Below are 12,035 nucleotides of genomic sequence, written 5' to 3'. Positions count from 1 at the left end.
AGTCATAATGACAGAATAGAGCAGTTCTCTCTCAGTTTTTAGTCACTGGAGAGAAAAATCTCACTTCGTATACCTACAAGATATACACTTCCTCCAAAAAGTCTCTGTAGACAGTATCTACTTTAGACCATTATGACATCTACATTTTACAGCTAAAATTTGTATATTTAATGAGTATATTTAAAGATATATTTTGTCTCATCTGAATGGGCATTTTTTCTGTTTTGAAAAGACAAAGGTATAAAACTAGATGATCTGCTGCTCGTGTCAGCGTATTATTATGTAAGCCACATAAGATCCAGAGATCAGTGCAGTAACAACAGAGCAGTCATCCAGAAAGCTTCTAGGTGGAGTGTACAATACAGTACTGCATTTGATGAAATATGTTTTAATATTTATGGAGAACCATTCGATACGGATTATTTCAAATGTAGCTGCTAGTGGAGCATTTTGAAGACAGTCTCTGCTCAGTAATTTAATGCAAAAATGTGTCACAGTCAGTTCTAAACAAGTTTCAAATGATGTTATGTTTGGCTTTGTGTATTTCTTGGGGTTATTTCTTATTTCATTCTTAGGGAAAATATTTTCTTTGGTATCTCTGTTTGACTATCTTGCAGTAAATTGGTTACATCTTGGCTTTATTTGATTTGTAGCAGAAACATCCACAGTTCTGTAAACCAGATGTTGCTTTCAGTTTTCAGAAGGAGTTCTCATTTGAAGATAAAGAAGAACTTGCCAACAGTACAAAGGATATCGATGCTAATCTCTTAGCAGTGCTTCCAAAAGGTAGGTAAGGGGGCATGTTATGAACACAAGTGGTAATTTAACAGCATATGAAGTTTAGTCTGTGCAAGTGCAAGGCACAGTTAAAATCACATAGGCACAGATGTTTTGTAAATGAGTTTTCTTTTCCCTGTGAAGTATACATAGGGAATGGAAGAGAGGAAGAACCACAGTGCTCTTTTACAAGGCCTTGCTGCATCCCTGCTTCAGCTTTGTTTACCTAGTTTTCAATAGGTTAAGAAGCAGTTGAAATTCAAAACTTCAGAGAAGTTTCTCTGTACAGTTAGATTACTACTGAAGTCAAAGGTATTAACTTGGCTTGTAATCACAGTCCTGTCCCCTTCAGTGGTTGGTATAATCACTGTGCTTCCAGGACCAGCTGACTACACACTGAATTTTAGTCTTGCACACTAAAGGACCTGCACTACATATGGGATTTGGGATTATTTTTTTAAAACTTCTGTCTTAGTCTGAATAACTTATGGAGGAAACAGCAGTTCCATCTTTGTCTTTTAGCACAGTTGAAGTAGAGGCAAGAATTAATTCTCTTGAATTCTTTAGAGGAAATGACAATCTGCTTTGAAATAGTTCTTGGCCAGTAAAAGGTGACATTTGACTGAAGAACTGCATGTAACTGGCATAAAGATATTCCCTTCACATGTTGTGGATCTCTGAACTTTGATTAAAACTGTGTATGTCTTCTGATGTTATTTTTACCCTTTTCAGAAAAACTGCAAGGCTAGATGCACTAATCCCAACATAAAGGAACTGGTTTGCTCTTTTAATGTCCTTTGTTGCAGGGTTCCTTCAGAAAGGAGCCCTCCTCCTCAGCACAACATTTAAGTGATATTTAAGCGATGTGCTTGCTTTTATAATGTAGTCATTACAGACGTTCAGAAAGAGACTTCACTGACACAGTGATGCAATAGAGTGATATACAGTTATACATTACAGACTTCCTGAGAGCACTAGTCAGTAAGAACACATAGACACTCATTATTCCATATACTTAGCCTTACAGTCATGCTGGCCAACAAGTTAATTGTGAGACCCGTCAATTGAGAAACCTTCTTTGTAAGTTGCTTCTCAGTGAACTCAGTTTCTACTTCCTAATAAATTATTCTCATAATAAAGGCATCAGATTTGGCGTGTATCAGACTTAAGAAAAAGTTAGCAGTGGGAGCTGATGGTTACATTCTGAGGGGACTACTTGAGGCCAAACGCTTTCTGAAAATTCAGATTATTTGTCCCATCTAAGGCCTAATTTTGATCCAGATTTGCACATGTTGGAAAATTGGAGGAATATATTTAATTTTCAACTGATACTGACTGAGCTGAGGTTCAAAGAGTCTATCTGAAGTCTCACACGCTGCTTCCTGCAGTTAAGCATTGAACATGTTAGTATGCCTCTGCTAGCATAAACAGAAGATAAATGCTTCTCCAACCTGGTTTGTAGACCATCATCTTTGCAGGTGAGGAGAGGAGGAGGTAGGAATCAGGCTGGTAGGCTTCACTGTTGTGTTAAATTTTCTTCAAAATGAAAATGTGTATATCTGCATTGCAATGGTTATTTGCTGTCTCTGAGAAGTTAAGCCTCTGGCAGGTAAACCTTTGATTCGCGTTTGTTCAGGTTTCGCAGATGTGCGTGCTTACTCTCTACTGGGGACTTTTGGAAGGCTTGATTTAGTTTTTACAGCTTCTGTGTTTTAAAAATAAAACTGCTGTCACATGTCTGCAACTTTATTCACATGTTTAGTCCTCTGCTGTTATCAAAGAGCGCTTTCAGCAAAAACATTCATATTCTGTAACAAATGTTTCTGAAAGATTTCTGAATTCTATACGAAATTTTTCACCTTAGTGGGTTTTTTGAACATTTTTATAAGACGCACTCTGAATGTACTTTTAATTTTTTATTCTGGGTCTAGCCACAGAAAAATACTGCTTTTGCTAAATACTGGTATTATAAAGTAAATGCTGCTCGGAAGGTCTACAGTTACCAAAATTAACATGTCTCCTGACAGTCTGCCTGAGAGGGTATCCTACCATGGCATCCTGCTCAACATCCTAATACAAAGCCTTGAAGTTCAAGGCTGTTCCTAAACCGTGACTCTTCTTCCTGTTTCCCTTAACTATACTGACCAACACAGAGCTTACAAAGTGTGTTGGCATGAAGTAACTTAGATAAGGAGCTTTTACTGTGAAATTAATTATTTTAAGCTTCTTAGTCTTTTCCTGTGTGCTGAATCAGATCTCTGTGCTAGCTTTTAGGTAGAAGTGTTGTATTCTTTAATGTTGTTGTGGGTGTCTTTGAAATGGTGTAGTCTCTGATGGTCATGTGGAAAAACACCCCTTGAACAGATGGGAAGTTGGCACAAACTTATTCAAGTTGCAAACTGAAAAAGATAAAACTGATCACCCAAGCTTGCACGGGCCAACCAATGTCCTTGGGAGTGAAATTTCTCCAACTGGCTTTCATGTTTTGACATCAAATATTTTATTTAGCAAAAAGCAATCACTAGAGGAGATGACTTCCTGCATTTTATCTTTTCTTTTTTTCTCTTCTTTGTACTTCTTTTCCCTGCCTCTCCAGAAGAAGAATATTGCTGAAACTACTTTCACAAAAACTTCTGCAGGTGTTGGCCAACCTAGCTGAAATTACTGTCTGGAATCTCAAGTGTGGAAAAAAGTATAAGGCAGCATAGAGTAGTCCTGTGCTATTTTTGTCCCATCTTGTTTGGGAAGGTGTTGGAGAGATGCTTCATGAGGCCAGTGCTCTTTTTAGGACTGCAAAGCAGTAGTAGAATCTCTGGAACTTCAGCTAACACGTAGCATGAGGGTGTTGAGCTAATGCTGCTGGGAGTTCTTTGGATGTTCCACATTTCTTGTATGCAGATGACTTATAGTCAGGTTTCCTTTTTTGGAGGCAAGAAATAAAAAGACAACTTCGGTATATGAAGCTATGCTTTAGAGCTTTACTAGAGCTGTGTAAAAGACCTGTTCTCTGATGATGGTTTTAGGGACTGTATAAATTGGTGACTAGGGAAGAAAAATGATCAGGATTTGGATGGAATGTGGTTTTATTAAGTGCGAACTGTGGAGGCCTTTGACCTGTCTGAAGTGGCAGAACAATTATAGGTTTTATTTTGACCATTTTATGTATGCGTAGCAAACAGATGGAACAGAAATCTTTAACGGTCAGAGGGAACAAACTTAAACAGAAGTAGATTTGGCAGAGGTGAGAGTGAACTATTTATGAGAAATCATTTCCTTTGGTGTTACTGTGAGACGAAGGCTGGTTTCATATGGATATGTTCTCTGTTTAATAGAGTTCCACTGTTAGCACAGCTTGAGTAGGCAGGACAGCAGCAGGAACTGCTCATGTACTGAGAGAAAAGTCTATAAAAACAAAACATAATGGCTCATCTTTGCTTTGGTGTTGGTTTGGGATGCAAATTTTGCATTGCCCAGGTCCAGTTCCCATCCATCTCCAGAGGTCTGTGCCTGGAGCTTGCTGACTCTCAGTGCCTGTCTTGCACTGTCAACCTGGTCAACAGCGGAGGCTTCCATCTGCTTTGCTGCAGATGCTGGAGCGAGGCATGAATGAGGTGTCCCTTGGGTTAGCACTGTTAAGTAGCTGCATATTTAGCTACTCTGCGTTGCTAGTCGAATCAGATATGTATGCATTAGATTTTTTTTTTTCATGGCATGATGACAATCTGAGCTAACTTGGCTTGAGAAATTGAAGCAGATAGGTTGAGTCTGCTTTCTGTAAAAATGTAGACTAAAGGAGATGTTTTGGAAAGGGGCCAAGTTGATTTCTTTCCCCTGTTCATCGCTCATTCTCAGTAGGCAGTCATCTGTAGCATCAGACACTGTATTCATACCTCATTCATTCGCTTCTCTGAGTAGTCATGATTCATACATTCATTCCTGCTGATTCAAGACATTTTACCTGGAGTTCTAGTGGCATTTCAGCACATAAGGCTGATGTGACAGCCAATGTCAATAGTATCTCTCTCTATCTGAGGTACAAGCACTGGTATTGACTACAGCAAACTTCCTGGGTATGTGTCAGCTAAGCTGAAACCCTGACTTAGATATGCATGTATGTTCTTGCAGTAGAGGAAAGGGAGAGGAGAAGGTGCATCTGGCTTTTGAAAGGGTGTTGTTTCAATAACGTCTGCCTTGTAAGTAGAGTGGTGAAGTCTGGTAGGGAAAAGACTGATAGATTTAATTCTGCAGTGGTGTGGAACAGTGTCTACTAGACACTCCTGACTCATCAGGTGTTTCTGATGGCAATCAAGGGCTGATTTAGCAGGCTGTAGACTATAGCTTGCTTAAACTTTTGATCCCTGGGTCAACAGGATCAGAACACCAGAGGTGTGTTGCATCAGAATAGGTGCACACAGCTTTTTGCACCACATCTTTGCCAAGGAATGATACGGAGGAGGTGTGGGGGGTGGTAGTGTTAGCACACACACACATTCCCCCCGTCTGCTGCATCCTTTGACAGCCTGGGTGGTTTCTCATCCTTTGACAGCCTGGATGGTTTCTCTTCCTGGTCGTAAGAAGTCACACCACACTTGTTTATGTAGCACTCGCTGCTCCAGTGTGGTTTGCAAACAACACTGATAACTACGTACATATGTGTATATATATATAGGGGTTACTTAATGTATCATGCCTCCTGTTAGTTCACTACTATTTTGTGAACTGACTGATGTCTGCTAGCAGATAATACCACCAAACAATTTAGGGGGAGAGAAGAAACGTATGTCCAATTAAAACTACAAGGGAGAATTAGTGAAGCAGACCATGCAGGAATATCATGAGGGCACACAGTCATTTTCACTCCAACCATAAGTCACTGGGATTCTTGGGATTTTCTCAATAGAAGGGAGTGGAGGAAAGTAAGAAGGAGGGAGGGCTGTTTCTCTTTAAACATAGTCCCCAACCTTGTAAACAGTGTAAGTAGCAATTCTGTACTATCTGCTTTTGAAACGGGTTATTATGTTGTGTAAGCTTGACCTCACCTAATCAAAATGCGATTTGCCCAGTTAATATGAGATCTTGAAAACTGCTGGGATGCAGAGTGGATTCTGACTTAGCCTTGGAAGTACCTGGAGGGGAGGGCTCCTTGGTGTGTACACCCATGTGCCTAGTGCACTTTTGACAACACAAGCTTAATAAACTAGGAAAACAAGAGGAAAATGCTTGTTTCCTGAAAAAAACTGGTTTAAACCTCTTAACTTTGACTGTTCTTTCTTATTCTAAAGCACTTTAGCAAGTTTCTGTGAGTTTCTGAAACTTAGTAGCTTATAAACTATATAATCTTTTGTTGTCTCAGTTTCAGAATTAAGAAAACTGTTTGAACCAAACAACCAAGATTTTTTGGAAATGAAAAGGTAAAAATAAAAAAAGTCTTCGGCCTGTAAAACAAAACACACAGCTTGTTTTGTTACCTCCTCTTAGAAACTCTCCCCTCAAATCTTCAAAGATGCTCGATTTCACATTTTTCACTTTTTTTTTTTTTCCCCCCCCAGAAAAGAGAGAATAGCTAGACGCTTAGAGGGAATTGAAAATGATACACAACCTATGCTTCTCCAAAACTGTCCAGGATCGGTCACACACCGTTTACTAGAGGAAGATACACCAAGATATATGCGTGCAACTGATCCATACAGTCCCCACTTAGGTAAGTAGTATATATCAGTCAAGCTTGCATTGCTGTGTTGCTTTGTGTTTACTGGCCTATCATTTGTGCAGTACATGGAGAGGACTTTTATAGAAAAGCTGTGGTCAAGGTTTTTTTAACTTGCCTTTTAAATTCTCTAGTCGTCGTATTTGAAAAAGGTTGATTACCCATATTGTTTTAAAACAACAATAATTTGATAACGATTCTTAACGAATTATAACTTATACACGTTTCTTAATAATTCGTATGTGCTTTTGCAGACAGGAGAGAAAAAATGTGATGTATGGTAAGTGTACAGTCTCTAGTACACTTTGTTTTGTAAGAAAATAGGAAGATTTTAGTTCACTGGATGCAAATGTTGGGTAGAGTACTCGGGGTTTGGGGATGGACTTGCTCATACTTGTACTTTTGACAGGAAGATCAAATGAAGAGGAGGAAACTTCAGATTCTTCTGTAGAAAAACAACCCAGATCATCCAGATACCGAGCAGAAATCACAGGAGGTAATACAGAGTCCTTGTATAGTACAGGAAATATGGATGTCCAGGAACTTGAGTCAAAAGCAGAAAGAATAGCTAGGTACAAGGCAGAGAGGCGGCGCCAGCTGGCAGAAAAATACGGATTATCTCTTGATTCTGATTTGGATTCTGACTACTCATCCAGATATACACGGGCAAGGAAAGATCCCGACAGTGTGGAAAGAAAGGGAGTGAAAAGTGAAAGGCAAGACGATGAAAACAAGGACTGTGGCTCTCTATATTTGTCCAGGACTGAGACAAAGGAGTCAAAGAGTGTGATTTCTGAAACCAAAGAGTACTCCAGCCATGAAAAAGATGGTGTTCCAGGTAAAGAAGACCTCTCAATTGAAAAGAGTGATAGAAAAGCAGATGATGACAGTGCCATTAGGCAGGCTTCTGACCCTTCAGCAGCCTTGGATAGTTCTGTCTCCCTTTCACTTTCTGGACGAGAATCTTCCTCCTATAATGAAGTGCCAATATCACCAAAGCAAACCCGCAGAGAGTCCCGTTCTTCACCGAAGCGGGCAGCCTCACCAATCCATTTGCAGAATGACCAGCCCTTGCACAGTAACATCAGACAAAGGTAAGCATGATGTTTAATTGGTTTTTTATACAGTAGATTCCTTATTCACCTTCTGCAGCAGCATCTACAATATTTGTGAAAATGTATTTATTACCCTTAAGAATGTATTTAGTGGCTTTGGATGTCTCAGGCTGGATTGATTTGGTTTATTGAATCACAGTGTGTTTCTGATACAGGGAAGTTGATATCTATTTCTATGATTAGTTGTGCCCTTGGTTTCACTTTATATTTGTAGAATTTATGCTAAAATTAGGACCTTTGGGAAGGGAGTGCAATAACTGATGTTTAAGATGTTTACACAAAGTAGAAATTGAAGCAGTTATGGTTCTAAGTCTGCTTTTTTTTTTTTTTTCCATAATTTGTTAGAGCAAGCCTTTAACTTTTTCGTCTACATCCTGTAATTGTTTGGGTTCAGGCTTCCAAGTAAAGGCAAGTTTTTTCTCAGTAAAGGTTTGAGTAGCTTAATGACGGCTGCTGCCAAAATAGAACAAGTCTCAGAGTTAAAAGCCAAAAAGTGTCTTGGGTCAGTTCAAATAGTAGTTCATTTATTTTCCTGCTGTGAAAGGGTAAAAACCCTTTTGAACTGTGATAGTTAATCTTTCAGATAATATCAGGGTATGTGTATGAAGGGGCAGGGGAGAGAGTTTAAATTTTATGCTGAATTTGGAAAATGTAGCCTCCCTCATGGTGTGCTGAATTACTTCAGATTTGACAAATTTACTCCAGTGATAGGGTAACCAGATTCTTCCAGAAGGAAAAAAAATATAGTTTTCACTAGTTTCATATTGTAATTTCACACTGTAGTGCAAAAACAGACCGTCAAACTTTTATGGTACTGAAAATAACACGACTAAGATTTTTTTTAAACTATGGTTTTTCTCCAAGTGTGATTCTTCAATTGCTAGGTAGGTGGATAGATGGAAAACAATAACTAAAAAGTTTAAATGTTGCAGCTAAAAATGATGTAAATTGTAATGTGAACTTAATCATAAACACATCTGCACCATGCTGAGCAGTGCTGACTGTTTCTAAAAACCTGAGATGAACTGTCATAAACTGAACCATTTACACTTTTTAGTATTTTTTGCAATAGGTTCAGAAACAAGCTACTTTGACTGGACTTCTTTATCCTTCCTGTCAAAATCACAAAACTTGATTCTTATTTGTTGTGGCCTTTCTTATTAACTCCCATAAACCTACCTTAAAGTTTGAATGAGGAACCAATCTTCCACGTCAAAGGTTAACCACCTGGTGGATTCATTAAGTCATAAATTTTCAGTGGCTGTAAACTGCTCAAATGTACTTAGTTGTCTTTTTTGTTTCATTTTGTTGCATAGGACACAACCAGTAGTAGCCTCTTAACAGCTTTTCATTATTCGGGTGACTTCTAATCCTGCCGACCTTTTTTTGCATGGTTACCTGGCTATTTTTGCTGTCATTGGACTCTCCCAATTAAGCCAAAATTTTAAAGGAATATTGTCATTTCAAACAAGCCATCAGAGGGGAAAGTAAGTTGATATACTTAGGAAGTACTATCTTATATTTAGCTTATGCTTTAAGCTTACAATTCTGCTGCCACGGTAAGGAAAATAGTCATCACAGGGTCATCCATACAACTGAGATCAGAGTTGCACTGAAACTCCTTGAGCAGACTAGGTTTATTTCAGGCTCCAAAATCCTTGTCTCTGAAGCAGTCTCAACTCAAATGCTACAAAATATTATCCCTTATCTTCACATGGTCAATTTGAGATAAATCTCTTGACTAATCCAATTACTGATAGGAAGGGATATTGGAGCAATGAACCTTTGGCAGATTGTTTTCTTCTTTTTTAAGGTGAAGCAAGGGACAAAGTTTTCAGCCTTAGGAAAGCAAAGAGAATAGCCCATCAAACTCTATAGCCAAGAATGTGGCTGCTGCAGTGCTAAAAGGGGTTTTATTTTCTTTACTCTCATAAAGCAGCCCTAGTCCCTGTTTCTGTGCGAGGAAACCAATGAAACACTGAACTATGAAATTCCTTCTAGGCTGTTCTCTCTTCCAACTCAGGAGAAGCTGCACTGCACAAAGCATTGTGGGGATGGCAGTTGCCCTGGTGAAACAGCATCCTGGCTATAGAGAGACACCTGAATCTGCTCATTCACAGATTAGCCTTTCACGTGGAGAAATCAGATCTCCTTGTAGCTGGCAAATGTGTGGTTTTTTCTAATACAGCTCCATAAACCAGTTACAAGTTCAGACTGAGCAGGCTGAAGGCATTATCAAACATTCACAAATTCCAGCTTTTCCTTTAAAGCCACCTTTCTGGCATTACCTATTTTTTGGGCAGAAGAGAAATAGTTAAGGGAACTGGTTTTAATCGGGGCATACTTTTTCATTTGTTGAAAGTTATACATCCCTATGGGATCTAATGCTATGTGAAACACTAAGGGATCAGCTGCGTTTGGCAAGCACTGGAGACAGGCCCGTTCTGCAAGGTCTTCATTTTTTTTGAGACTTAGTTGTTCTTCATTTCCAGATAATAAAATGGGTAAGATCCATTTTCAGGTGGGTTCTGATGTTAGGACAGTTCCAGAGTTTAAGTTCCATCCTATTTGTGGTACGATCATTTTTACTTCTCTGCTCTGCAGTAGTGCCTCACTAACAAATAAGAGATTGGGGCAAAAGCAGCAGGAATAAGTCATAACTTAATACAAATCGCTGACTGCATTATCATGAATTTCAGATTCTTTCTGGATGAGGTTTGGGTCAGTATTTGTGTGAAAACAATTTTTTCCACAGTTACTGTCTTATCTAGAGAAGGAAATCATCTGAACCCACCAAGATGTGGTATAGCTCTTACAGCAGCCAAGAGTTTAAATGTAGGATTTTGTCTCTTGTTTGGATATGTGTGTAGGCAATAGGTGGTATTTTAAAGGCCAACTTGCGAAGAGCCTGTTCGTCGTTTTAATACCCCTGACAACTTCCAGCGTGTACTCACTACTGTGATATTTAGAGATTTAAGAATAACCTCTCCAAAACTCTTGTCCCTGTTTCTGAGTGGTAAAGAAGTCATTGCGTATTTCCATGCAGTCTGTTTGAAGTTACTGTGTGGTAGTCTTCTATAAAGCATTTGCACAAGCAATATAAGGGCTAACGCAGCTTTCCAGGTGGCCGCTGGTTTGAAGTCAGTTCCACATTAGATAGGTTGCAAAATTGTTTTTGTTAAATTTAAATTTGCTGAGTTCAAACTGGAAAATAAATGCAGCTTGCTTTGGAATACATATGAAAGCTTTGTGCATTCAGTCCTAAGAAGATTTAATAATTAATCTTAGTATTCATCACTGAGAAAACAACAAAGTGCTGTGAAGGTATCATTTGACATCGTCTGCATTTGCCTGCTGAAGCGGCTGATTAACTCTAAATTCAAAACACGGCTTGCATTCTTCTGACTGCTCTCTTCAAAGGATGAATGATCAAGTACAAATAATTGCAGTTTGGGCCATGCCCACTATAAACATGTGCCAAAGTACACATGAAGAGACGAGAAGGAAGTTTGCTTCAAAGCAACTCGAGCTACCGTGTCAGCTCCTTTGGAAGTTTTTTACCTCCTATTTGGTCAGTTCCTTTAGGAATTCAAAATGTGGAAAAACAAAAGGTGTTCTAACAGTCGGTGTTTGACTTTGTTCTAAGCTTGATTTGGATAAGGTGACAACTGTAGGTGAGTTCTCAAATTTAAACTTATTTGCAGTAGATCCACTGTTACCTTAAGAGCAGTTGTTGATTTGACTGTTTTCAACTATTTCCGTTAGAAGACTAGCTAAGAAATATTGAAGTAGACGACCTGGAGCTTAATTTGGGATTTACATCCCGAATAGCTCTACTGCAATGCGAAGAGTTCTCTCAGATGTAGGTATGGGTAGTGGAAAGCAGCCTGGCTGCTTGTCACCTCCGAGGAGGTTGTAAATGTTAGTGTGGCCAGTCAGTCTGTGCGTGCAAGTTTAAAATATTTGATGTGATCTACTGTTGCTGAGGAGCTGTAGATGAAGGTGGGCATTAAGAAAGTATTTGAGAAACTGTACATAGATGGTCTGCAAATACCCTTTCCTTCAGGGCTTTTAAAAGTTTGCAGTGCTCTTGTTTCTTTTTATGCTTTCATCCCCAAAATGGAAACAGAATAAAGTCAAAACAAGATCAAATTGGGGGATGACTTTGTTTTTTGAGCTTTTCCTTTCCCCTGTCACACACTGGCACAGTGTGTTGTATTTGAGCTAACTGGGTTTGCATTTCTGAAGCTTTTGTGATACAGGGATACAAGAGGATCCTGAGAATTTCTTAGGAAGTATGATTATAGCCATCTGAATTTCTAACTTTGTTAAATTCATATAACTACTTTGTTTTGGACCCAGCAGTCTTTACCATTTCAAATGACAAATTAAAGGAATGTTTTAGCAACTTTTCCAGGTGTCCTTACATAAACCCT

At 38.9% G+C, this 12,035-nt stretch overlaps 1 protein-coding gene across 14 annotated transcripts in view; it reads left to right on the top strand.

Annotated features, from left to right (window-relative positions):
• Window positions 1-12,035, top strand: part of SVIL (supervillin) — a 107,812-nt gene that overhangs the window by 42,280 nt on the left and 53,497 nt on the right. For 13 of the 14 annotated variants that reach the window (XM_065629724.1, XM_065629722.1, XM_065629723.1 and 10 more), the window contains exons 3-6: window positions 695-786; window positions 6,131-6,188; window positions 6,327-6,478; window positions 6,894-7,578. In XM_065629724.1, the coding sequence (XP_065485796.1) occupies window positions 695-786; window positions 6,131-6,188; window positions 6,327-6,478; window positions 6,894-7,578 (987 nt within the window). Of the gene's footprint in view, window positions 1-694; window positions 787-6,130; window positions 6,189-6,326; window positions 6,479-6,893; window positions 7,579-12,035 lie in introns of those variants that run through there. The other variant, XM_065629721.1, reaches the window with a different exon arrangement.

This window comes from Caloenas nicobarica, chromosome 2 (genome assembly GCF_036013445.1).
Source record: "Caloenas nicobarica isolate bCalNic1 chromosome 2, bCalNic1.hap1, whole genome shotgun sequence".
Classification (NCBI taxonomy): Eukaryota; Metazoa; Chordata; class Aves; order Columbiformes; family Columbidae; genus Caloenas; species Caloenas nicobarica.
The sequence above is the reverse complement of the archived record's forward strand: the minus strand, read 5'-3'. Positions and strand labels throughout refer to the sequence as shown.